The sequence below is a fragment of the Sorex araneus genome, chromosome 6, assembly GCF_027595985.1.
Source record: "Sorex araneus isolate mSorAra2 chromosome 6, mSorAra2.pri, whole genome shotgun sequence".
NCBI classification, from domain to species: Eukaryota; Metazoa; Chordata; class Mammalia; order Eulipotyphla; family Soricidae; genus Sorex; species Sorex araneus.
Window position 1 is genome coordinate 5,780,883 of NC_073307.1, and position 27,019 is coordinate 5,807,901.

General features: G+C 55.1%; 1 protein-coding gene across 1 annotated transcript; it reads right to left on the reverse strand.

The window, feature by feature from the left end:
- Positions 1-2,337: 2,337 nt before the first annotated feature.
- Positions 2,338-10,806, reverse strand: LOC129405797 (caspase-6-like). Its single transcript, XM_055143245.1, has 7 exons — positions 10,755-10,806; positions 9,437-9,524; positions 8,867-9,013; positions 7,860-7,936; positions 6,765-6,940; positions 4,442-4,598; positions 2,338-2,677 (listed from the first exon to the last, which is right to left on the reverse strand). Exons 1-7 carry the CDS (start codon positions 10,756-10,758, stop codon positions 2,439-2,441), a joined length of 888 nt encoding a protein of 295 aa, XP_054999220.1. The 5' UTR covers positions 10,759-10,806; the 3' UTR covers positions 2,338-2,438.
- Between the last annotated feature and the right edge of the window lie 16,213 nt (positions 10,807-27,019).

Below are 27,019 nucleotides of genomic sequence, written 5' to 3' on the forward strand. Positions count from 1 at the left end.
AGTCTTATACATGCCAGAACTGAGGCTTTTGTTTTTCTTTTTTCAGACCTTGGGGCCAGAGCGGTAATACCACGTGCAGGGCGTTTGCCTCGCACACAGCCACCCTGGTTCGATGCAGGGCATCCCATGTGGCCACCGGGATCCAGCACGAGGCAGAGGGAAAGTTCCTCCAACAGACACACAGGCCAGTGAGGCACCCGAGGGGGCGGGTTGGGGGGAGGGTTCTAGCACCAGGAAGGCCTCCCCCAGGCCTGCGCGTTGGCCAGGCGGCTTTTGTGCATCCTGAGCCCTGGGAGCCCCGACGTCACCCGCCTCTCTCCTTCCTCCGAAGACCCAGGACGCCCTCAGCCACCTGCACCACTGCCAGCGCCTGCGGGAGCAGCGGCCGTCGGCGGGAAAGGGCTCGGGATCTCCCCCGGAGGTGTCCGCTTGACTCTCCCTCCGGTCTCTGTTACTAATGATTTTTAAACGCTTACACAGCACAGGTTTCTGGGTTTCTCCTGAGGGGTGTGGGTTGTGGCTCCCGGCCAGAGAGGAATCGCAAACGGTCAGTGGGTTCTCCTGCCCCTGCTGGCGCCCACTCCTGAGCGCGACCCGCCCTCGTCTGAGCTGGCACAGGGGAGCAGAGCCGAGGCTGCTCCTGGAGCCGGGAGCCGGGACTCGGGGGTTATTCTGCCCGGGACAGGCGCTGGGCACCATAACCAGCACTGTCGATCAAACCCTCAGCCCACCACACGGCGGGGTGAAAGGGCTTGGTTTATTTTCCCCTCTGAACTTTTAAATAGTCGCCTGTGGAGCAGGGTGACAGACACTGGCGCAGGTCAGACCCGACCTTGCAGAGCAGCTCAGAAGTGAAGCCTCGCAAGGGGGAGTGTCCGGGCAAAGTGGGCCAGAACAGGCTGTAAGCCAGCACCGGTGTTTGGCCTTGAGCCTCCATCAGCCTCCTGGACACAAGAGCCCCAGACACAGAAACCGTCACTTGTAGGATTACATAGCTTCAGGTAGTTTAGGTTTATTGGATTACTTCCGTCACAGTGCTCCCACTCCTCTGTGTTTATTTGTAGCTTCTTTCTTAGTGTTCTGTTGCCTTGTAAATAATGTCTTTCTCTTCTCCTTGAGTCCTTTGCATAGTTTATTCAGAGCAAGTCCTTTTTGTAAGGACAAAGAAAGACATTTAACTGGCTTTGAATATTATTAATTCCCGGGCATCTGCTTTCTTGACTGTAGCCTTGGTTGCCCTCAGTTCCTAGCCCTCTAAAAGGCAGGGTCCCAACGGGGGACGAGATGGACCCAGGGCAAGCGGTAAGTTATGTGCTACCCTGGCATCGAGATGGGCCTGGCCAAAGTGCCTCATACTTAACTATAAGTTAAGAGTCTGATCATGGACAAGTGCTGTCATGATCTTAAATTAATGACGAGACTAGGACCCTGCTAGGGATAGGAAAGACTAATCTGGCCTGGGCACTGTAGTCTGAGATTGAGATGACCCCAGGAGAGCAATTCTAAAAGTTTAATGCATCTCTTGCTATGCCCATACAAAACGATTAATATTATGAATGCTCATATGTTTGTTGGACAAGGAGAGGAGAAACACAACCATGGGATTTGATTATTGATGGGTCCTGCTGAAAGAGTATCTGTCCTAGAGAATAGGTGTTTGCTATGGTTATTGCACCTTTTAAGCTTGAATTGTTACATTGTAGATTCGGGGCTCTGGCTCAGCCTAGTCTTTGGGATGTAGATTTCAGGTGCTGCCTAGTTTGTAATTGACAATGTAGATTTCCTGTGGCAGCCCAGCCCAGTCTTTTGTATCCGAGTGCTTTTCAGCCCAAGGAAGGCTTCTGTTTTGGTTTTGTATCTTCTTTCCGGAGGCCTAGATTACTGGCCTGCAGATACAAGAGAATAATGTTGCCTCAATGTTCTTCCTGTAAGAAATTTTGGTGCCTTTGGTGACGTCAATGTATTGCGCCATGAACAAAAAGGGGTTCTCAGAGAGAGACATGGGGAAGGAGAGGCTAGAGAGGAGCGGAGTAGATCCAGAGAAAGGCCTGGAGAGAGACTGGAGCTGGGAGTGTGGGAAAATGGAAGTTTAAATATTGAATAAAAAGTAACAAGTCAGCAACCACTAGTCTTCGTTCATCATTCTGGGCGAGCTTCAGTGACCCAAGTTCTAAACTGGCAACGCATGAAGGGATAAGGAGAAGCACAAACTCAAAATTGTTTCAGAAGTCATAAGCTTTTATAAGAAATTTTATAACATGGGGAGAGTAATTTTGTGATTTACTATCAAAATCAAACATTACAAATGTTCGTTAATCTTAGCCAAAACCCCTTCACCATGATTCAAGCTGCTGTACCATGTGATTGGCCCTCGCGTATGCAAGAGATAAATGAGGAGTCATTTCACAGACAGACATGGAAGGATGAAGCCGTGGCCCTCACTGGGGCTTGGGCAGGAAGCGCAGCTTCTTGGTGAGCATGGAGGCGAAGCAGGGGATCTGCTTCTTGCCCTTGGCTCCTTGGACGTTGCTGTCGACCACTTGGCGCCGACACATCATCCGGTTGACCAGCGTGAGCAGCTCCGTGATCTCCAGGGTCGTGCCAAACCTCCCCAGCACCTCACACAGATCCTGGATGTACCACGAGCCGAAAACAATATCCCGGTGCGAGAAATACCCTGAAGAGGCAAAGCACAGGGTCATGGTCGGGGGATGAAAATTCGAGGGGCTCCTTGGAGATGGTCAGAAGCGTCCCCGGACTGTTATCAAAGGCGAGAAGGGACTTGTTCAAAACAGTGACGCTAGCTGCATCTGGACTACCGCCGAGAGCCGGGCAGGGGGTCCCTGCCTCAGGAAGGGGTCCAGGAAATGGCGGAGAGGCTGAGCTTGGGCACGTCACCCTGGGCCCAGCCGTCAGCTGCTGTTAAGGACTCTGGGACGGCATCACCTTAGCAGTGCCCCCGTCTGAAGCAGACCCCGGAGACTTGACACCCAACAGCCCCCCACACTGCTGGCCACAGCGTGCTGACAGAGACACCACCCAAGGGCCGATCAGGCCTGGGACAATCCAACAGGGGCGAGCTCTCGCTCACTCTGCTGAAGCCCAGGCACAGGAGCATTCGCACCCGAGGGGCCCCAAACGGAGAGAAAGGGGAGAAACCTCAGAACCCGGAGGTCCCCGACAGCAGCACGACCCATGGGCGGATGGCAACCCTCCACGCTGGCCTGCGGGGAATTAAGACGCTTCCAGGAAGGAATCCTCACGTTTCTATTCTGACAACCTTCCTGCAGAGTGTTTGCTAGGCAGGCCAGAGGAATTCAGCCTTACAGGAAATCATAATCTTAAGTTCAAGTGGGAAACAAAGTGTCGCTGGTGAAGATGCAGTTCAATCTACGTTTGCCATTTGCAGTGCCGGTCATGAAGGTCAATCAGAAAACTACAGCAGCCAAGGCCAGAAGAGGAAAAGGTGGGGAGTGAACTGGTGCTTTGCAAATGAGTTCAACATTGTTTTCTGAACCTCATGGCAATCATAAAGCAAACTGAACCTCAGTATTACCTGTCAGTTGATCGCTTTAGATGCAAATGGACTAACTCCAGAATTAACACCCTAAAGGGAACTAGAGAGCAGATGAAAGAAGAAACATGCAGAAACAGCAGCGACTACGGGGACAGTAAGAGCTAAATCTCTGAGAATACAGACTCAGAAAACATTTAGCCAGCCTGATGGGGGGAGGGGAAGCACAAATCAGAACTGAAAGCGAAAGTGAGGTGACCCAGATGGGGAAACATCTACAGGCTGAGAACTGGGAGAGTGATGAAAGGTACCGGAAGCCCAAGGCCATCCCAGGGCTCACATAGTCATGTCTGAAGTCAGCCCAGCACTATCAAATGAGTCCCTGAAGATCTGCCACGGGGCAGGCTCAGGGGTGGTTGGGAGAACTGGAGTAAGGGTGGTGATATTGGGTTTGGAAGACTGAATTCCAGTAACAAATCATCATGAACAAGTTTATAAAGCACAGCTTTTATATAAGGCGTAGGGGAAATTTTATTTTTACATAGTGTATTTCTAATTCAGTGCTCCACACAGGATGTGCTATATTACTAGCCTTACTAAACCGACAGTCTCCCACCCACACAACAGCACCTGGAAAGCTCCCAGGACGTATTCAATATGCCAACAACAGTAACAACTAGTCTCACAATTTGTTGTGAGACGTTACGGGGTGCCCGCTCGACCTAATCGATGAATGACAGGACAGTGCTACAGTGCTACCTACGTCAGTAAGCAGTACATCACGTACAGAACAAATAGTGCATCAGTACTGCATCAAAACACAGGCACCAACGGCCCCCGTGGCTGTGGCCACTGGCCAGCGGGGAGCCTCGTCCTGATGACGCTCAGGGCCCCCAGGAGAAGCCAGAGACCCCCCAGCCCACTTACCTTCGGCCACCGAGTAGCACATGAGGAAGTCGGCCCCGGCAGGAAGCGTGTACACAGACGCCACGTCCACCTGGGTCTCCTTGCTGTCAGGCAGGCGGGTCGCATCCACCTCCTCCTTGGGCTGGGCAGGCTCTTCGAGCTTGTCACCGCGACATGCCTATGACACAGGAAGGAGTGGGGCTGATGGGGACCCACTGATGCCAGCATGGCTCAGAGGGACACAGGGCCAGCTGGGGAAGTGCATGGCCCTCTGGCTCACGGACAGCCCGAGAACCGCCATGTGGCCCCGACAGGTCGAGAGAGAAACGCTGTGGGCACCCTCGAGCTCAGCAAATGCCACCGACGGACAGTTTCGGAGCTTCGGAATTTCTTTTGAATCATCTAGGGTGTAAAACCAGGCCGAGATGTCCCCGGAGGAACCACAAGAAGACAAGTGGTGATGCAATAAGCAAAGGGTCATTATTGACTAGCTGGAGGTAGGGCTCTCGCCGGCTCACCCACACAGCGGGAGGCTTCTTGGAATGAGCGGCCCTGTGTCTCAAAAGTGAGGAGCTTTTATACCATAGCATTATGTAACAGGGACTTTCCACAGACCACCCTGGGCCGAGGTCTGAGGGCCTTTCCACTACTTGTACTTAGCTGACTGGTTCTCAGTTGGAGTTGCTAAGGGTTGTGTAAGACTTCCATCAGTTCCATAGTGGTGATAAAGGGTTATTCCCCACCTACATCTGATTGGTTAGATACTGGGGACTTCCCTGTCTGTATCTGATTGGTAACCCTTAGTTGACTCTGCTGGCTCTCTCACTTCGGGGAAATCATGGCTCAATTCCAGGTATCTGCGCTCACTTCCAGGAATTCTGGAAGCAAAACCGAGGCCTTGCTTCTTCCAGCTTCTTTACGAGCCTGTCATGGTACTACCCTTGCCTCTCTATCTCTCTAGGGGGGCTGCTCAGGGGCCTGCTCCAGCCCTCTCAGCTCAAACGAAGGGCAATGCATTCCCAGGCCCAACATGTGTCCTGCCCACTTGTTCCAAAGAGCAACAATCTAGAATGTTGCATTTAGCATTAGAGAGACCAGAATAGAGGTGGCCAGCGAGGACCCTAGGCTCGGGTGGTCTCACTCTCTGGCTTCCATGGGGTTAAAGACGGAGACTCTTTTGCATCACTAATCATCAGGGAGATGCAAATCAAAACAACCATGAAATACCACCTCACACCACAGAGACTGGCACACATCCAAAAGAACAAAAGCAACCACTGTTGGAGGGGATGTGGGGAGAAAGGGACCCTTCTACACTGCTGGTGGGAATGCCAACTGGTCCAACCCCTTGGAAAACAATATGGACGCTTCTCAAAAAATTAGAAATTGACCTTCCATTTGATCCAGCAATGCCACTTCTGGGAATATATCCAGGAGAAACAAAGAAGTATAGTCAAAATGACATCATCGCAGCACTATTTACAATAGCCAGAATCTGGAAAAAAAACCGAGTGCCTGAGAACAGACGACTGGTTAAAGAAACTTTGAAACATCTATACAATGGAATACTATGCAGCTGTTAGAAAGGATGAAGTCATGAACTTTGCATATAAGTGGATCAACATGGAAAGTATCATGCTAAGTGAAATGAGCCAGAAAGAGAAAGATAGAAACATAGAAACATAGAAAGATCGCACTCATCTTTGGAATATAGAACAACAGAGTACAGGACTAATTCCCAAGAATGGTAGTATATAATACCAGGAGGTTGGCTCCATAAATTTAAAGCTAGCCTCACATGCTGGGGGAAAGTCATCCCAGATAGAGAAGGGAACACCAAGTAATATGTTACTGGAGATCCTACACAGGAAGGTAGATGCGTGCTGAAAGTAGACTAGAGACTGAACAGGATGACCACTCAATACCCCTATTGCAAACCACAACACCCAAAAGGAAAGAGAGATGTAAAATTGGAATGCCTTGCCACAGAGGCGGAGTGGGGTGGGGGATGAGACTGGGGGTTGGGAGGGATACTGGGTTCATTGGTGGTGGAGAATGGACACTGGTGGAGGGATGGGCTCTCAAACATTGCATGAGGGAAAAACAAGAACAAAAATGTTTGAATATGTAACTGTACCCTCACTGTGACTCACTAATTAAAAATAAATAAATAAGTTAATTAAAAAAAAAGACGGAGACTCTTTAAGGATTCTTCCTAGGACAGGGTGGTATTATGCCCAGGGTTCAAGTGGCAACTCTCAGGGACGGCATGCCAAAGCATCTCAGCACCCAGAGAAGTCCCTCTGCAAACTGTCAGTGCCCTCAGGGTCGCTGGCCGTCTCACCTGAATGATGAAGATCTTGGGCTTGCCCACCAGGCTCCTACACTTGTCGCCTTTGAACAAGTCCGTCAGCATGGAAATCTCCACCATAGCATCGTAGGCATAAAGGTAATTGCCTTCGCCATGGGTCAGGAAAACACAGAGAAAGCAGTCGGCGTCGACGTGGCTGTCGATTGACGCTGACGTTCAGAGAGAAACAAGTGCTCGTTAGCTCTACCTGAGTCCAGTCAGCACACCCCGTGCTCCCCCAGGCCCTCCAGGAGTGAATCCTGAGCACAGAGCCAGTAGTAATCCCTGATCACTGTGCCAAAATAAACCAACCAACAAAAAACCCAGTATAATGACAAAAACTAAAAGGATCATGGTGGCCATACCTCAGGTCCCAAAACTGTCACCGAGAATACAGTAATGAGAGATCACATTCATTCATGTGACTTTTATGTGCTTACTCTCCGCTAAACTAGAAATTAAACTATTGCAGCCGTGTCTGAACTGGAAAAAAATAGAATGCAAGGATTCATGCGGGGCGTCTCCTATGGGAGCCCTGTTCAAGGGCCCAGTGATTTTGGCAGTCAGAGCTTGTTAGTCATCTGCTGCTTAGAATACTCTGGAAAGAGCCTTTTTGTTTTTATTTGGTAACTCCGGTGAGTGCTCAGCGTCCAGAAGAGAATCCAAGGCTCAGAGCACGGCCGTCTCCACAGACGGATAAAAGCAGGCAGAGAGGGGCCGAGGTCTGAAGGGGCTTCGTGATGTCAGAATCCCAAGAGCCCACAGGCAGGGCCTGCAGGCAGCTGCCTATCCATGCCCAGCCCTGGCCAATTGAATGCCATGAAGGCACTGGGATGTGGTCAGTCGTGTCCTCCTGACTGATGGTCATGAAGCAGCCTCAGCATTCCCGTCCGGAGAGGCAGGCCAGCCGGGCGTGTACTGGACCTAAGTCAGCACTGGGGGCCAAAGGCTTTGCAAGGGTCCCTGACATGGAGGGGGAACCCCCTGCCCGGGGCCCGGGTAAGCTGGCGACAGACTCAGACCGTCCAGCTTGTCTTTCCAGAGCGGCCAGGCCGGGCTCTCGCCCCAGACTGGAGGGCGTCCACCTACCTTCATACATCTTGTGCAGTACATCTTTCGCTTTGAGGTTGTCGTAGCAAATCACCTGGAAACCTAGTTCCTGAAACCTGGAGAGCAACAGAAAGGGAAGTTGGGGGCCACGCGAGTCACCCAAAGCCCGGCTGGACCGAGGGCTGGACGCCCACTTATAGGACACACAAGCTGACCCTCCAGGTCAGAGCCGTGGCACAGCAGGTGGGGCTCACCTCCATGGCCACCCAGAGGGCCCCCTGAGCCCCAGCAGGAAGCCCTGGGCACAGCTGGGCGCCCCCCAAGCCAGACCAAACACACAGACTTTCCCCTCGGGAGAAACAGACGCCCAATGAGACGCTGAGGGTTTTCCCTGCTCACCCCAATCCTCTGGGGTTTCTCCCGGCTCAAGTGCCGCCCTTGCTGTGCAGACACGTTTCTGACAACGCGTTAGACTGCGGACGTGCTGGCACAGGCCAGAATCCACTCTGGCGCCCTCGCTTGCTTTGTGTTTCTTAGGGGCGCACCCAGCCAGGTGGTAGAGGGGGAGCGACAGCTGGTGTAAAACTCAGGCGCTGCTTGAGAGGGCCAGTGCGACAGCCGAGTGACTAGGACGCCCGCCTTGCACAGGGCCAACCCAAGCTCAGTCCCAGAGACCCCACAGGGTCCCCCACGCACCACTCGGGGTGGTTCCTGTGTGAGAACCAGGAGGCCACCAGGTGAGCCCCCCACCTGCAAAAAAAAAAACAACCCAACATTCAGTGTTTAAAACCAAATATGATCATTCTGCAGACGTGGGTAAGGCACCTCCTTGGCCTCTGGGGGCCTGGGGACCCCACCAGTGAGTCTTGACCAGCGGGCCACAGGGGTCAGTGCCAAGACCTCGAGTGATACTCAGGGAAGCTGTGCGGGACCGCGGGACGCCGAAGCCAGCCCAGTGAGGAGCATCGCCCCAGCTGGTGTCTGAGCTCCCAGCCTCCCGGCAACCCTACGGGAGGACGCGGCCCACGGGCACCCAGACACGGTACTTGCGACAGAGATTATCCCGGTCTGCAAAGGTGCCCTGGCGGTCACGCAGGTCCAGGAGACTGTCGAACCGCTCGAAGTTGAAGATCAAAGCGAGTCCTCGCCTCTTGTGGTTCATTTTGTACTTTTCTTCTGGATCCATCATGTCACTGTGCACGTTTAAAGCAAATGGTCACTTGGTCCTCAAGGAGCTTCAGGGGCAAGGACAGCCTCACCCGGGCGTCCCAACACGTTCCCTCACGGCAGGCAGAGTTCCAGGCGGGCTGAGGGGCTCCCCTGGCCCCCAAAAGTGAGGCATGGACCAAGTTAGCTCGGGAGGGTCTGCTCCAGCCGCAGGTCAGGCCGGCAGAGCCAGTGCTGGAGTCCTGACCCTCCCCGCACCCCCAATTCCCGCTCCCGCAACGCCTACGTCTCCCCCTTCTCCAAATTGCCACCCGTCACTCTGATCTGAGCTCAAATCCTTTCCAAGTGGGGGCAGCGAGGAGACTACAGGGCAACTGGCTGCCCCGTGCTAGCCCTGACGCTCACAGCCCAGCTCCCCTGGGCAGAGACCGGGAAGGAACACGTCTCACCTCCCGGTGACGGCGATTGTTTCCGTCATGTTCAGCTCATTTATTCGGATAGAGTCAACCGTGGTGGTCATTTGACTCTGGCTGACAGCTGTAAAAAAAAAAAAACAAGGAAAAATAAAAGGGTTCCACAGGGTTCCCACTCCCACCCGCTAGGGCCCTTCTTTAGGGAAACAGAGAACCCGAGTGGCTGGCTGGGACGGGGGAAGGGGAGTTCCCATCCCTCCACACGCCCCCTCCTGCCCCTGCCTCCGCCAGAACCATTAATAAGAACGGGAGAAACGCTGAGGCCGTCCACTCAGAAAATCCGGGGTGCCGTGACGAGCCCCCAAGGGAACCATGACAAGTGACAAGTTGAGTGACAAGCTCCCAAGGGGGGAAACGCCCCGGGGCAGAGGGAGCCCTTCCTGGGCCTAGACTCGGGGCGTCAGTGATGGGTCTCGTGAGGCTGAAGAGGGGCCATGACAGGCTCCACTCTAAGGCCGAAACTCAGCAGGCCTAAGTCTCGGTTCCCGCATCAGAAAGTCCCGACTCCTCAGGAAACAGTGTCACCCCGGGCAGGTAAACCGCCCCGGGGCAGCAGCCTACCAGAGTCGGGGCCTGGGCAGTGGCGCCGGCCAGCAGAGAGGGCAGAGGGAGTGGAGTCTCGGGACTGGACGGGGACCAAGAATTAGACACAAAGTGTTGGGCCCTGAGGTCAGGGGATGGGACAGGGCCCAGAATGGGACACACACTGCCAATTCCTAGGGAAAAGGCGCTTCTGTAACCAAAGCCTATATAAGCTGCTTAGAGTTCGGAGTCAGGGTTTTGTCCAGACGCCACTGCGTTGGGTGAGACTCGGACCCTAGGCTGAGCTAGGAAGAAAGGGGCCTTGGTTTGCAGCCTCAGGCTGTCTGGTCAACGTGCGAGCAGGACTCCCTCCCGGGACCTGACAGTTAGGAACGCGCCCGCTCAGCTCCTTTCCCGGCGGAGGGACAGTCCTCACCTCACAGCTGGCAGGGAGAAATGAGTCAACACCGCAGGAGAGTGAGAAGCGCCTCTGGGGAAGGTGCCCAGCGGCCAGGGCCGGTCCTGCCCCACCCGGGCCCTCGCGGCCCCACCAGCAGCTCACAGCCTGTCCCTCCTCCCCTGCCCCAGCCTGGTCCCCTGGGGCCAGCCTGCCCAGTGAATCCCCCCACAGACGTGTCCTCTCATAGGCCCCCAGCCCAGGTGGCACACGTCCCTCCGCACACACCACATGGCACCGTCTTCTAGGACCCTACCCACGGCCCCTGTCTTCCCCACCGTCACGGGAATCCCTCTCCACGGCCTCCTTCCTCACCCATTGCTCTTGGCGAAGTCCCTTCCTCCGGCCCCGCACTCTGTGCTCTCAAGCTGACGTCCTGGCTTCCTCTCCACACTGCACTGCCTGATTTATACTGTCCAAACTCCCTGGGCTGCTGCCGAGGCGACTCCCAAATCACGCCCCATCACGGGCACACCCAGGACTTCAGGTCCAGTGCTGGGAGAGACCGGGGTGAGGGGGGGGCGGCAGGGCCAAAGTGCCGTTCACCAAACTCACCCCAGTCCTAGACCCTCCGGATGTGCTCAGTGAAACGTGCATCCTAGATTAAAGAGACTTTCCCGGGTCAGAGCTTTGCTATTAGGGGCAAGTTCAACAGCGCTTAGAGTAACCCGGACTCCCATCTGCCACATACGTGCCCCAGCCATGAGATGACGCCCTGCCCCCCCCCCCCCCGATTTCCTGTCCCCAGGGAGGGGCGAGAGTTCTCAGGAACAGAGAGTTGTGTGCTCAGGTTTTCTCAAATACCGACTTCGGCACTGGTGATCACAGTTTCAGGTGAGGGTCACTTCCAAGGAAATCCGGAGAATTCGATTCAAATGATATTCCAGGGGCCAGAGACCAGCACAGCAGGCAGGACACTTGCGCTATACACGGCTGACCCGGGTTTGACCCTGGCATCCCATAGAGTTGCCTGAGCACCCGAGGGAAGGATTCCTGAGTGCTGGCCGCCACCCCCAGCCTGGCAGGCTCTGTCCAGTGATGCCTACGCAGCACAGAACCTGACTTGATGTTTCCCTTAGCGATTTCTAAGCGGTGTGGCCCCGACACATCGAGAGGAACATGGTGTGGCCACGCTGGTGTTTCAGCAAAAGCCGCTGAAGGACAGGCGCTGGAGCCTCGGAATTTCCTCTGAATTATTTAGGGTGTAAAACCGGGCCTAGTTCTCCCCAGAGGAACCACACGAAGACGAGTGGCGATGCAACTCCCACTTGCATAGACGTGTCCTGTGATAGCTGGATGAAAGACCCCACCCACCCGCCACCACACCGCCGCGCCAAGGTTCCCTTTCCTGTGAACGACATTCGTTAGCTCACACACGGGCAGGAGAGTGACAAGCGCCTCTGGGCACGGGTGCCCCAGGGCCAGGGCCGTTCCTGCCCCACACCGGGCCCTCACAGGGCAGGGCTACCCTGAACCTCCCATCCTGGCCCTCCCCCGCCTGGTCCCCCGCGGCCAGCACCCAGCGAATCCCCTACCCGCACACCTGCTCCTCAGACAAGGCCTCCGACAGGCCCCCACACCTGTCCTAAGGTGGCCGCTCCTGCCACTCAGGTGGGCCCCGGGATGCAGCGTCCCATGGGCGTCCCCTCTCCATGGCGGCTCTAGGCAGACCTCTCCAAGACTCCTGCCCGCCCCCCATCTCCTTCCTCACCCATTCTGCCCTGCCTGGGGGTGTTCTCCACACACTGTACACTGAAGCTTGGCTGTGGACTACCACACCCTGTCACCGTCAGGCACGCAACTTCGGGCCCAGTGCTGAGAGTGATCGAAGTGGCACTGGGGCGGCAGGGTCAACATGCCAGTCACCAAAACCAAACTCGCCCGAGTCCCAGACCCTCCGATGTGCTTTGTGAAACGTGCGGACTAGATTGGAGAGACACTCCCGTGTCTGAGCTTTGCTGTTTGGGGCAAGTCCAAGTGCGCTTAGAGTTAGCCGGGCTCCCACCTGCACATACGTGCCCCAGCCCTGAGCTGACGGCCCGCACCCCGCCCCCGCCCAGCGGCTTTCCTGTCTCCAGGGAGGAGCGAGAGTTCTCAGGAACAGAGAGCTCTGGGCTCAGGTTTTCTGAAATACCGCCTTCCGCATTGGTGATCCGAATTTCAGGTGAGGGTCACTTCCAAGGAACTCCGGAGAATTAGATTAAAATGATGATTCAGGGGCCGGGCCAGAGACCAGCACAATGGGCAGGGCACTTGCGCTACACGTGGTTAACCCGGGTTCGACCCTGGCATGCGACATATCTGCCTGAGCACCCGCGGGAATGATTCCTGAGTGCGGGCCGCCAAGCCCAGCCTGGCAGGCTCTGCCAGGCCGAAGGTCCCCTCTGCCCAGGCGATGCCTACACAGCACAGAAACAGACTTGACGTCTCCCTCGGCGATTTCTGACCCGGAATCTGGTTCAAACAAGAAGCCTTCCATGCACAGCGCCCAGATGAGCTTGGGGCTGTTATACCATCAGTCTGCTGGCCCTGGGACACCCCGGCCCTTCAGCTCACAAAGAAAGAATGCCAGAACTGAGGTTTTTGTTTTGCTTTGTTTAAATCTTGTGGCCAGAGTGGTAGTACAGCGTGCAGGGCATTAGCCTCGCACACAGCCGCCCTGGTTCGATGCCCGGCATCCCATGTGGCCCCCGGGCCCCAGCACGAGGCAGAGGGAAAGTTCCTCCAACTGACACACCTGCCAGTGAGGCACCGGAGGGGGCAGATGGGGGGGGGAGGGTTCCAGCCCCAGGAAAGACTCCCCCTGGCCTGCGCGTTGGCCAGGCGGCTTTTGCGCATCCTGAGCCCAGGGAGCCCCGACGTCACCCGCTTCTCTCCTTCCTCGGCAGACCCAGGACGCCCTCAGCCAGCTGCTCCACTGCCAGCGCCTGCGGGAGCAGCAGCCGTCGGCGGGAAACGGCCGGGATCTCCCCCGGAGGTGTCCGCTTGACTCTTCCACCAGTATCTCTCTGTTACTAATAATTTTTTTAATCGTTTTTTAGAATTTTATTGAATCACCGTGAGATAGTTATAAGCTTTCATGTTTGGGTTACAATCTCACAATGATCAAACACCCATCCCTCCACCAGCGCACATTCCCCACCACCAATATCCCCGGTATACCTCCTTTTGCCATCCTCCCCCAGCTTCCATGGCACACAATATTCCCTATACTCTCTCTCTCTCTCTGCTTTTGGGCATTCTATTTGGGCTTGCAATACAGACACTGAGAGGTCTTCATATTTGGTCCATGATCTACTCTGGCACACATCTCACACCCGACTGATTCCTCCAGTCATCATTTTCTTAGTGAGCCCTTCTCTATTCCATCTGCCTTCTCCCCTCCACTCATGAAGCAGTCTTCCAGCTATGGGGCAATCCTCCTGGCCCTTGTATCTACTGTCCTTGGGTGTCAGCCTCATGTCGTGTTATTCTACACAAATGAGTGCAGTCCTTCTATGTTTGTCTCTGTCTTTCTGACTCATTTCACTTAGCATGACACTCTCCATGTCTACCCATTTCTAAGCAAATTTCGTGATTTCATCTCTCTCTCGTAAGAGCTGCATAGTCTTCCACTGTGTAGATGTATCCAAGTTTCTTTTCTTTTTTACTTTCAAACATAATAATGCATATTTTATTTCTTTATTTTTTAAATATTTTTATCGAGTCACCGTGTAGAAAGTTACCAAGTTTTCAGGTTTAAGTTTCAGTTATACAATGCTCAAACGCACAGGTTTCTTGGTTTCACATGAGAGCTTGGTTTCCAGTCAGGTCTTTGCTGTTAGGGAGAAGTCCAGCCTTGCTTAGAGTAACCCGGACTCCAGCCTGCCACATACGTGCCCCAGCCCTGAGATGACGCCCTGCCCCCACTTTCCTGTCTCCAGGGAGGGGCGAGAGTTCTCAGGAACAGAGAGTTGTGTGCTCAGGTTTTCTCAAATACCGACTTCGGCACTGGTGATCACAGTTTCAGGTGAGGGTCACTTCCAAGGAAATCCGGAGAATTCGATTCAAATGATATTCCAGGGGCCAGAGACCAGCACAGCAGGCAGGACACTTGCGCTATACACGGCTGACCCGGGTTTGACCCTGGCATCCCATAGAGTTGCCTGAGCACCCGAGGGAAGGATTCCTGAGTGCTGGCCGCCACCCCCAGCCTGGCAGGCTCTGTCCAGTGATGCCTACGCAGCACAGAACCTGACTTGATGTTTCCCTTAGCGATTTCTAAGCGGTGTGGCCCCGACACATCGAGAGGAACATGGTGTGGCCACGCTGGAGTTTCAGCAAAAGCCGCTGAAGGACAGGCGCTGGAGCCTCGGAATTTCCTCTGAATTATTTAGGGTGTAAAACCGGGCCTAGTTCTCCCCAGAGGAACCACACGAAGACGAGTGGCGATGCAACTCCCACTTGCATAGACGTGTCCTGTGATAGCTGGATGAAAGACCCCACCCACCCGCCACCACACCGCCGCGCCAAGGTGCCTTTTCCCGTGAACGACATTCGTTAGCTCACACACGGGCAGGAGAGTGACAAGCGCCTCTGGGCACGGGTGCCCCAGGGCCAGGGCCGTTCCTGCCCCACACCGGGCCCTCACAGGGCAGGGCTACCCTGAACCTCCCATCCTGGCCCTCCCCCGCCTGGTCCCCCGCGGCCAGCACCCAGCGAATCCCCTACCCGCACACCTGCTCCTCAGACAAGGCCTCCGACAGGCCCCCACACCTGTCCTAAGGTGGCCGCTCCTGCCACTCAGGTGGGCCCCGGGATGCAGCGTCCCATGGGCGTCCCCTCTCCATGGCGGCTCTAGGCAGACCTCTCCAGGACTCCTGCCCGCCCCCCATCTCCTTCCTCACCCATTCTGCCCTGCCTGGGGGTGTTCTCCACACACTGTACACTGCAGCTTGGCTGTGGACTACCACACCCTGTCACCGTCAGGCACGCAACTTCGGGCCCAGTGCTGAGAGTGATCGAAGTGGCACTGGGGCGGCAGGGTCAACATGCCAGTCACCAAAACCAAACTCGCCCGAGTCCTAGACCCTCCGATGTGCTTTGTGAAACGTGCGGACTAGATTGGAGAGACACTCCCGTGTCTGAGCTTTGCTGTTTGGGGCAAGTCCAAGTGCGCTTAGAGTTAGCCGGGCTCCCACCTGCACATACGTGCCCAGCCCTGAGCTGACGGCCCGCACCCCGCCCCCGCCCAGCGGCTTTCCTGTCTCCAGGGAGGAGCGAGAGTTCTCAGGAACAGAGAGCTGTGTGCTCAGGTTTTCTGAAATACCGCCTTCCGCATTGGTGATCCGAATTTCAGGTGAGGGTCACTTCCAAGGAACTCCGGAGAATTAGATTAAAATGATGATTCAGGGGCCGGGCCAGAGACCAGCACAATGGGCAGGGCACTTGCGCTACACGTGGTTGACCCGGGTGAGACCCTGGCATGCGACATATCTGCCTGAGCACCCGCGGGAATGATTCCTGAGTGCGGGCCGCCAAGCCCAGCCTGGCAGGCTCTGCCAGGCCGAAGGTCCCCTCTGCCCAGGCGATGCCTACACAGCACAGAAACAGACTTGACGTCTCCCTCGGCGATTTCTGACCCGGAATCTGGTTCAAACAAGAAGCCTTCCATGCACAGAGCCCAGATGAGCTTGGGGCTGTTATACCATCAGTCTGCTGGCCCTAGGACACCCCGGCCCTTCAGCTCACAAAGAAAGAATGCCAGAACTGAGGTTTTTGTTTTGCTTTGTTTAAATCTTGTGGCCAGAGTGGTAGTACAGCGTGCAGGGCATTAGCCTCGCACACAGCCGCCCTGGTTCGATGCCCGGCATCCCATGTGGCCCCCGGGCCCCAGCACGAGGCAGAGGGAAAGTTCCTCCAACTGACACACCTGCCAGTGAGGCACCGGAGGGGGCAGATGGGGGGGGAGGGTTCCAGCCCCAGGAAAGACTCCCCCTGGCCTGCGCGTTGGCCAGGCGGCTTTTGCGCATCCTGAGCCCAGGGAGCCCCGACGTCACCCGCTTCTCTCCTTCCTCGGCAGACCCAGGACGCCCTCAGCCAGCTGCTCCACTGCCAGCGCCTGCGGGAGCAGCAGCCGTCGGCGGGAAACGGCCGGGATCTCCCCCGGAGGTGTCCGCTTGACTCTTCCACCAGTATCTCTCTGTTACTAATAATTTTTTTTAATCGTTTTTTAGAATTTTATTGAATCACCGTGAGATAGTTATAAGCTTTCATGTTTGGGTTACAATCTCACAATGATCAAACACCCATCCCTCCACCAGCGCACATTCCCCACCACCAATATCCCCGGTATACCTCCTTTTGCCATCCTCCCCCAGCTTCCATGGCACACAATATTCCCTATACTCTCTCTCTCTCTCTGCTTTTGGGCATTCTATTTGGGCTTGCAATACAGACACTGAGAGGTCTTCATATTTGGTCCATGATCTACTCTGGCACACATCTCACACCCGACTGATTCCTCCAGTCATCATTTTCTTAGTGAGCCCTTCTCTATTCCATCTGCCTTCTCCCCTCCACTCATGAAGCAGTCTTCCAGCTATGGGGCAATCCTCCTGGCCCTTGTATCTACTGTCCTTGGGTGTCAGCCTCATGTCGTGTTATTCTACACAAATGAGTGCAGTCCTTCTATGTTTGTCTCTGTCTTTCTGACTCATTTCACTTAGCATGACACTCTCCATGTCTACCCATTTCTAAGCAAATTTCGTGATTTCATCTCTCTCTCGTAAGAGCTGCATAGTCTTCCACTGTGTAGATGTATCCAAGTTTCTTTTCTTTTTTACTTTCAAACATAATAATGCATATTTTATTTCTTTATTTTTTAAATATTTTTATCGAGTCACCGTGTAGAAAGTTACCAAGTTTTCAGGTTTAAGTTTCAGTTATACAATGCTCAAACGCACAGGTTTCTTGGTTTCACATGAGAGCTTGGTTTCCAGTCAGGTCTTTGCTGTTAGGGAGAAGTCCAGCCTTGCTTAGAGTAACCCGGACTCCAGCCTGCCACATACGTGCCCCAGCCCTGAGATGACGCCCTGCCCCCACTTTCCTGTCTCCAGGGAGGGGCGAGAGTTCTCAGGAACAGAGAGTTGTGTGCTCAGGTTTTCTCAAATACCGACTTCGGCACTGGTGATCACAGTTTCAGGTGAGGGTCACTTCCAAGGAAATCCGGAGAATTCGATTCAAATGATATTCCAGGGGCCAGAGACCAGCACAGCAGGCAGGACACTTGCGCTATACACGGCTGACCCGGGTTTGACCCTGGCATCCCATAGAGTTGCCTGAGCACCCGAGGGAAGGATTCCTGAGTGCTGGCCGCCACCCCCAGCCTGGCAGGCTCTGTCCAGTGATGCCTACGCAGCACAGAACCTGACTTGATGTTTCCCTTAGCGATTTCTAAGCGGTGTGGCCCCGACACATCGAGAGGAACATGGTGTGGCCACGCTGGAGTTTCAGCAAAAGCCGCTGAAGGACAGGCGCTGGAGCCTCGGAATATCCTCTGAATTATTTAGGGTGTAAAACCGGGCCTAGTTCTCCCCAGAGGAACCACACGAAGACGAGTGGCGATGCAACTCCCACTTGCATAGACGTGTCCTGTGATAGCTGGATGAAAGACCCCACCCACCCGCCACCACACCGCCGCGCCAAGGTGCCTTTTCCCGTGAACGACATTCGTTAGCTCACACACGGGCAGGAGAGTGACAAGCGCCTCTGGGCACGGGTGCCCCAGGGCCAGGGCCGTTCCTGCCCCACACCGGGCCCTCACAGGGCAGGGCTACCCTGAACCTCCCATCCTGGCCCTCCCCCGCCTGGTCCCCCGCGGCCAGCACCCAGCGAATCCCCTACCCGCACACCTGCTCCTCAGACAAGGCCTCCGACAGGCCCCCACACCTGTCCTAAGGTGGCCGCTCCTGCCACTCAGGTGGGCCCCGGGATGCAGCGTCCCATGGGCGTCCCCTCTCCATGGCGGCTCTAGGCAGACCTCTCCAAGACTCCTGCCCGCCCCCCATCTCCTTCCTCACCCATTCTGCCCTGCCTGGGGGTGTTCTCCACACACTGTACACTGCAGCTTGGCTGTGGACTACCACACCCTGTCACCGTCAGGCACGCAACTTCGGGCCCAGTGCTGAGAGTGATCGAAGTGGCACTGGGGCGGCAGGGTCAACATGCCAGTCACCAAAACCAAACTCGCCCGAGTCCCAGACCCTCCGATGTGCTTTGTGAAACGTGCGGACTAGATTGGAGAGACACTCCCGTGTCTGAGCTTTGCTGTTTGGGGCAAGTCCAAGTGCGCTTAGAGTTAGCCGGGCTCCCACCTGCACATACGTGCCCCAGCCCTGAGCTGACGGCCCGCACCCCGCCCCCGCCCAGCGGCTTTCCTGTCTCCAGGGAGGAGCGAGAGTTCTCAGGAACAGAGAGCTGTGTGCTCAGGTTTTCTGAAATACCGCCTTCCGCATTGGTGATCCGAATTTCAGGTGAGGGTCACTTCCAAGGAACTCCGGAGAATTAGATTAAAATGATGATTCAGGGGCCGGGCCAGAGACCAGCACAATGGGCAGGGCACTTGCGCTACACGTGGTTGACCCGGGTTCGACCCTGGCATGCGATCTATCTGCCTGAGCACCCGCGGGAATGATTCCTGAGTGCGGGCCGCCAAGCCCAGCCTGGCAGGCTCTGCCAGGCCGAAGGTCCCCTCTGCCCAGGCGATGCCTACACAGCACAGAAACAGACTGGTCGTCTCCCTCGGCGATTTCTGACCCAGAATCTGGTTCAAACAAGAAGCCTTCCATGCACAGCGCCCAGATGAGCTTGGGGCTGTTATACCATCAGTCTGCTGGCCCTGGGACACCCCGGCCCTTCAGCTCACAAAGAAAGAATGCCAGAACTGAGGGTTTTGTTTTGCTTTGTTTAAATCTTGTGGCCAGAGTGGTAGTACAGCGTGCAGGGCATTAGCCTCGCACACAGCCGCCCTGGTTCGATGCCCGGCATCCCATGTGGCCCCCGGGCCCCAGCACGAGGCAGAGGGAAAGTTCCTCCAACTGACACACCTGCCAGTGAGGCACCGGAGGGGGCAGATGGGGGGTGGAGGGTTCCAGCCCCAGGAAAGACTCCCCCTGGCCTGCGCGTTGGCCAGGCGGCTTTTGCGCATCCTGAGCCCAGGGAGCCCCGACGTCACCCGCTTCTCTCCTTCCTCGGCAGACCCAGGACGCCCTCAGCCAGCTGCTCCACTGCCAGCGCCTGCGGGAGCAGCAGCCGTCGGCGGGAAACGGCCGGGATCTCCCCCGGAGGTGTCCGCTTGACTCTTCCACCAGTATCTCTCTGTTACTAATAATTTTTTTTAATCGTTTTTTAGAATTTTATTGAATCACCGTGAGATAGTTATAAGCTTTCATGTTTGGGTTACAATCTCACAATGATCAAACACCCATCCCTCCACCAGCGCACATTCCCCACCACCAATATCCCCGGTATACCTCCTTTTGCCATCCTCCCCCAGCTTCCATGGCACACAATATTCCCTATACTCTCTCTCTCTCTCTGCTTTTGGGCATTCTATTTGGGCTTGCAATACAGACACTGAGAGGTCTTCATATTTGGTCCATGATCTACTCTGGCACACATCTCACACCCGACTGATTCCTCCAGTCATCATTTTCTTAGTGAGCCCTTCTCTATTCCATCTGCCTTCTCCCCTCCACTCATGAAGCAGTCTTCCAGCTATGGGGCAATCCTCCTGGCCCTTGTATCTACTGTCCTTGGGTGTCAGCCTCATGTCGTGTTATTCTACACAAATGAGTGCAGTCCTTCTATGTTTGTCTCTGTCTTTCTGACTCATTTCACTTAGCATGACACTCTCCATGTCTACCCATTTCTAAGCAAATTTCGTGATTTCATCTCTCTCTCGTAAGAGCTGCATAGTCTTCCACTGTGTAGATGTATCCAAGTTTCTTTTCTTTTTTACTTTCAAACATAATAATGCATATTTTATTTCTTTATTTTTTAAATATTTTTATCGAGTCACCGTGTAGAAAGTTACCAAGTTTTCAGGTTTAAGTTTCAGTTATACAATGCTCAAACGCACAGGTTTCTTGGTTTCACATGAGAGCTTGGTTTCCAGTCAGGTCTTTGCTGTTAGGGAGAAGTCCAGCCTTGCTTAGAGTAACCCGGACTCCAGCCTGCCACATACGTGCCCCAGCCCTGAGATGACGCCCTGCCCCCACTTTCCTGTCTCCAGGGAGGGGCGAGAGTTCTCAGGAACAGAGAGTTGTGTGCTCAGGTTTTCTCAAATACCGACTTCGGCACTGGTGATCACAGTTTCAGGTGAGGGTCACTTCCAAGGAAATCCGGAGAATTCGATTCAAATGATATTCCAGGGGCCAGAGACCAGCACAGCAGGCAGGACACTTGCGCTATACACGGCTGACCCGGGTTTGACCCTGGCATCCCATAGAGTTGCCTGAGCACCCGAGGGAAGGATTCCTGAGTGCTGGCCGCCACCCCCAGCCTGGCAGGCTCTGTCCAGTGATGCCTACGCAGCACAGAACCTGACTTGATGTTTCCCTTAGCGATTTCTAAGCGGTGTGGCCCCGACACATCGAGAGGAACATGGTGTGGCCACGCTGGAGTTTCAGCAAAAGCCGCTGAAGGACAGGCGCTGGAGCCTCGGAATTTCCTCTGAATTATTTAGGGTGTAAAACCGGGCCTAGTTCTCCCCAGAGGAACCACACGAAGACGAGTGGCGATGCAACTCCCACTTGCATAGACGTGTCCTGTGATAGCTGGATGAAAGACCCCACCCACCCGCCACCACACCGCCGCGCCAAGGTGCCTTTTCCCGTGAACGACATTCGTTAGCTCACACACGGGCAGGAGAGTGACAAGCGCCTCTGGGCACGGGTGCCCCAGGGCCAGGGCCGTTCCTGCCCCACACCGGGCCCTCACAGGGCAGGGCTACCCTGAACCTCCCATCCTGGCCCTCCCCCGCCTGGTCCCCCGCGGCCAGCACCCAGCGAATCCCCTACCCGCACACCTGCTCCTCAGACAAGGCCTCCGACAGGCCCCCACACCTGTCCTAAGGTGGCCGCTCCTGCCACTCAGGTGGGCCCCGGGATGCAGCGTCCCATGGGCGTCCCCTCTCCATGGCGGCTCTAGGCAGACCTCTCCAGGACTCCTGCCCGCCCCCCATCTCCTTCCTCACCCATTCTGCCCTGCCTGGGGGTGTTCTCCACACACTGTACACTGCAGCTTGGCTGTGGACTACCACACCCTGTCACCGTCAGGCACGCAACTTCGGGCCCAGTGCTGAGAGTGATCGAAGTGGCACTGGGGCGGCAGGGTCAACATGCCAGTCACCAAAACCAAACTCGCCCGAGTCCTAGACCCTCCGATGTGCTTTGTGAAACGTGCGGACTAGATTGGAGAGACACTCCCGTGTCTGAGCTTTGCTGTTTGGGGCAAGTCCAAGTGCGCTTAGAGTTAGCCGGGCTCCCACCTGCACATACGTGCCCAGCCCTGAGCTGACGGCCCGCACCCCGCCCCCGCCCAGCGGCTTTCCTGTCTCCAGGGAGGAGCGAGAGTTCTCAGGAACAGAGAGCTGTGTGCTCAGGTTTTCTGAAATACCGCCTTCCGCATTGGTGATCCGAATTTCAGGTGAGGGTCACTTCCAAGGAACTCCGGAGAATTAGATTAAAATGATGATTCAGGGGCCGGGCCAGAGACCAGCACAATGGGCAGGGCACTTGCGCTACACGTGGTTGACCCGGGTGAGACCCTGGCATGCGACATATCTGCCTGAGCACCCGCGGGAATGATTCCTGAGTGCGGGCCGCCAAGCCCAGCCTGGCAGGCTCTGCCAGGCCGAAGGTCCCCTCTGCCCAGGCGATGCCTACACAGCACAGAAACAGACTTGACGTCTCCCTCGGCGATTTCTGACCCGGAATCTGGTTCAAACAAGAAGCCTTCCATGCACAGAGCCCAGATGAGCTTGGGGCTGTTATACCATCAGTCTGCTGGCCCTGGGACACCCCGGCCCTTCAGCTCACAAAGAAAGAATGCCAGAACTGAGGTTTTTGTTTTGCTTTGTTTAAATCTTGTGGCCAGAGTGGTAGTACAGCGTGCAGGGCATTAGCCTCGCACACAGCCGCCCTGGTTCGATGCCCGGCATCCCATGTGGCCCCCGGGCCCCAGCACGAGGCAGAGGGAAAGTTCCTCCAACTGACACACCTGCCAGTGAGGCACCGGAGGGGGCAGATGGGGGGGGAGGGTTCCAGCCCCAGGAAAGCCTCCCCCAGGCCTGCGCGTTGGCCAGGCGGCTTTTGCGCATCCTGAGCCCAGGGAGCCCCGACGTCACCCGCTTCTCTCCTTCCTCGGCAGACCCAGGACGCCCTCAGCCAGCTGCTCCACTGCCAGCGCCTGCGGGAGCAGCAGCCGTCGGCGGGAAACGGCCGGGATCTCCCCCGGAGGTGTCCGCTTGACTCTTCCACCAGTATCTCTCTGTTACTAATAATTTTTTTAATCGTTTTTTAGAATTTTATTGAATCACCGTGAGATAGTTATAAGCTTTCATGTTTGGGTTACAATCTCACAATGATCAAACACCCATCCCTCCACCAGCGCACATTCCCCACCACCAATATCCCCGGTATACCTCCTTTTGCCAACCTCCCCCTGACTCCATGGCACAGAATATTCCCTATACTCTCTCTCTCTCTCTCTGCTTTTGGGCATTCTATTTGGGCTTGCAATACAGACACTGAGAGGTCTTCATGTTTGGTCCATGATCTACTCGGGCACACATCTCACAACCCGACTGATTCCTCCAGTCATCATTTTCTTAGTGAGCCCTTCTCTATTCCATCTGCCTTCTCCCCTCCACTCATGAAGCAGTCTTCCAGCTATGGGGCAATCCTCCTGGTCCTTGTATCTACTGTCCTTGGGTGTCAGCCTCATGTCGTGTTATTCTACACAAATGAGTGCAGTCCTTCTATGTTTGTCTCTGTCTTTCTGACTCATTTCACTTAGCATGATACTCTCCATGTCTACCCATTTCTAAGCAAATTTCGTGATTTCATCTCTCTCTCGTAAGAGCTGCATAGTATTCCACTGTGTAGATGTATCCAAGTTTCTTTTCTTTTTTACTTTCAAACATAATAATGCATATTTTATTTCTTTATTTTTTAAATATTTTTATCGAGTCACCGTGTAGAAAGTTACCAAGTTTTCAGGTTTAAGTTTCAGTTATACAATGCTCAAACGCACAGGTTTCTTGGTTTCACATGAGAGCTTGGTTTCCAGTCAGGTCTTTGCTGTTAGGGAGAAGTCCAGCCTTGCTTAGAGTAACCCGGACTCCAGCCTGCCACATACGTGCCCCAGCCCTGAGATGACGCCCTGCCCCCACTTTCCTGTCTCCAGGGAGGGGCGAGAGTTCTCAGGAACAGAGAGTTGTGTGCTCAGGTTTTCTCAAATACCGACTTCGGCACTGGTGATCACAATTTCAGGTGAGGGTCACTTCCAAGGAAATCCGGAGAATTCGATTCAAATGATATTCCAGGGGCCAGAGACCAGCACAGCAGGCAGGACACTTGCGCTATACACGGCTGACCCGGGTTTGACCCTGGCATCCCATAGAGTTGCCTGAGCACCCGAGGGAAGGATTCCTGAGTGCTGGCCGCCACCCCCAGCCTGGCAGGCTCTGTCCAGTGATGCCTACGCAGCACAGAACCTGACTTGATGTTTCCCTTAGCGATTTCTAAGCGGTGTGGCCCCGACACATCGAGAGGAACATGGTGTGGCCACGCTGGAGTTTCAGCAAAAGCCGCTGAAGGACAGGCGCTGGAGCCTCGGAATTTCCTCTGAATTATTTAGGGTGTAAAACCGGGCCTAGTTCTCCCCAGAGGAACCACACGAAGACGAGTGGCGATGCAACTCCCACTTGCATAGACGTGTCCTGTGATAGCTGGATGAAAGACCCCACCCACCCGCCACCACACCGCCGCGCCAAGGTGCCTTTTCCCGTGAACGACATTCGTTAGCTCACACACGGGCAGGAGAGTGACAAGCGCCTCTGGGCACGGGTGCCCCAGGGCCAGGGCCGTTCCTGCCCCACACCGGGCCCTCACAGGGCAGGGCTACCCTGAACCTCCCATCCTGGCCCTCCCCCGCCTGGTCCCCCGCGGCCAGCACCCAGCGAATCCCCTACCCGCACACCTGCTCCTCAGACAAGGCCTCCGACAGGCCCCCACACCTGTCCTAAGGTGGCCGCTCCTGCCACTCAGGTGGGCCCCGGGATGCAGCGTCCCATGGGCGTCCCCTCTCCATGGCGGCTCTAGGCAGACCTCTCCAAGACTCCTGCCCGCCCCCCATCTCCTTCCTCACCCATTCTGCCCTGCCTGGGGGTGTTCTCCACACACTGTACACTGAAGCTTGGCTGTGGACTACCACACCCTGTCACCGTCAGGCACGCAACTTCGGGCCCAGTGCTGAGAGTGATCGAAGTGGCACTGGGGCGGCAGGGTCAACATGCCAGTCACCAAAACCAAACTCGCCCGAGTCCCAGACCCTCCGATGTGCTTTGTGAAACGTGCGGACTAGATTGGAGAGACACTCCCGTGTCTGAGCTTTGCTGTTTGGGGCAAGTCCAAGTGCGCTTAGAGTTAGCCGGGCTCCCACCTGCACATACGTGCCCCAGCCCTGAGCTGACGGCCCGCACCCCGCCCCCGCCCAGCGGCTTTCCTGTCTCCAGGGAGGAGCGAGAGTTCTCAGGAACAGAGAGCTCTGGGCTCAGGTTTTCTGAAATACCGCCTTCCGCATTGGTGATCCGAATTTCAGGTGAGGGTCACTTCCAAGGAACTCCGGAGAATTAGATTAAAATGATGATTCAGGGGCCGGGCCAGAGACCAGCACAATGGGCAGGGCACTTGCGCTACACGTGGTTGACCCGGGTGAGACCCTGGCATGCGATCTATCTGCCTGAGCACCCGCGGGAATGATTCCTGAGTGCGGGCCGCCAAGCCCAGCCTGGCAGGCTCTGCCAGGCCGAAGGTCCCCTCTGCCCAGGCGATGCCTACACAGCACAGAAACAGACTGGTCGTCTCCCTCGGCGATTTCTGACCCAGAATCTGGTTCAAACAAGAAGCCTTCCATGCACAGCGCCCAGATGAGCTTGGGGCTGTTATACCATCAGTCTGCTGGCCCTGGGACACCCCGGCCCTTCAGCTCACAAAGAAAGAATGCCAGAACTGAGGGTTTTGTTTTGCTTTGTTTAAATCTTGTGGCCAGAGTGGTAGTACAGCGTGCTGGGCATTAGCCTCGCACACAGCCGCCCTGGTTCGATGCCCGGCATCCCATGTGGCCCCCGGGCCCCAGCACGAGGCAGAGGGAAAGTTTCTCCAATTGACACACCTGCCAGTGAGGCACCGGAGGGGGCAGATGGGGGGGGAGGGTTCCAGCCCCAGGAAAGACTCCCCCTGGCCTGCGCGTTGGCCAGGCGGCTTTTGCGCATCCTGAGCCCAGGGAGCCCCGACGTCACCCGCTTCTCTCCTTCCTCGGCAGACCCAGGACGCCCTCAGCCAGCTGCTCCACTGCCAGCGCCTGCGGGAGCAGCAGCCGTCGGCGGGAAACGGCCGGGATCTCCCCCGGAGGTGTCCGCTTGACTCTTCCACCAGTATCTCTCTGTTACTAATAATTTTTTTTAATCGTTTTTTAGAATTTTATTGAATCACCGTGAGATAGTTATAAGCTTTCATGTTTGGGTTACAATCTCACAATGATCAAACACCCATCCCTCCACCAGCGCACATTCCCCACCACCAATATCCCCGGTATACCTCCTTTTGCCAACCTCCCCCTGTCTCCATGGCACAGAATATTCCCTATACTCTCTCTCTCTCTCTCTGCTTTTGGGCATTCTATTTGGGCTTGCAATACAGACACTGAGAGGTCTTCATGTTTGGTCCATGATCTACTCTGGCACACATCTCACAACCCGACTGATTCCTCCAGTCTTCATTTTCTCAGTGAGCCCTTCTCTATTCCATCTGCCTTCTCCCCTCCACTCATGAAGCAGTCTTCCAGCTATGGGGCAATCCTCCTGGCCCTTGTATCTACTGTCCTTGGGTGTCAGCCTCATGTCGTGTTATTCTACACAAATGAGTGCAGTCCTTCTATGTTTGTCTCTGTCTTTCTGACTCATTTCACTTAGCATGACACTCTCCATGTCTACCCATTTCTAAGCAAATTTCGTGATTTCATCTCTCTCTCGTAAGAGCTGCATAGTCTTCCACTGTGTAGATGTATCCAAGTTTCTTTTCTTTTTTACTTTCAAACATAATAATGCATATTTTATTTCTTTATTTTTTAAATATTTTTATCGAGTCACCGTGTAGAAAGTTACCAAGTTTTCAGGTTTAAGTTTCAGTTATACAATGCTCAAACGCACAGGTTTCTTGGTTTCACATGAGAGCTTGGTTTCCAGTCAGGTCTTTGCTGTTAGGGAGAAGTCCAGCCTTGCTTAGAGTAACCCGGACTCCAGCCTGCCACATACG

Coding starts and splice junctions, on each gene's coding strand:
- LOC129405797 (XM_055143245.1), bottom strand. Junction 6,941..7,859: donor ACTGCACAAGATGTATGAAG/GTAGGTGGACGC, acceptor TCTGAACGTCAG/CGTCAATCGACAGCCACGTC. Junction 4,599..6,764: donor CCAAGATCTTCATCATTCAG/GTGAGACGGCCA, acceptor CCTGTGTCATAG/GCATGTCGCGGTGACAAGCT.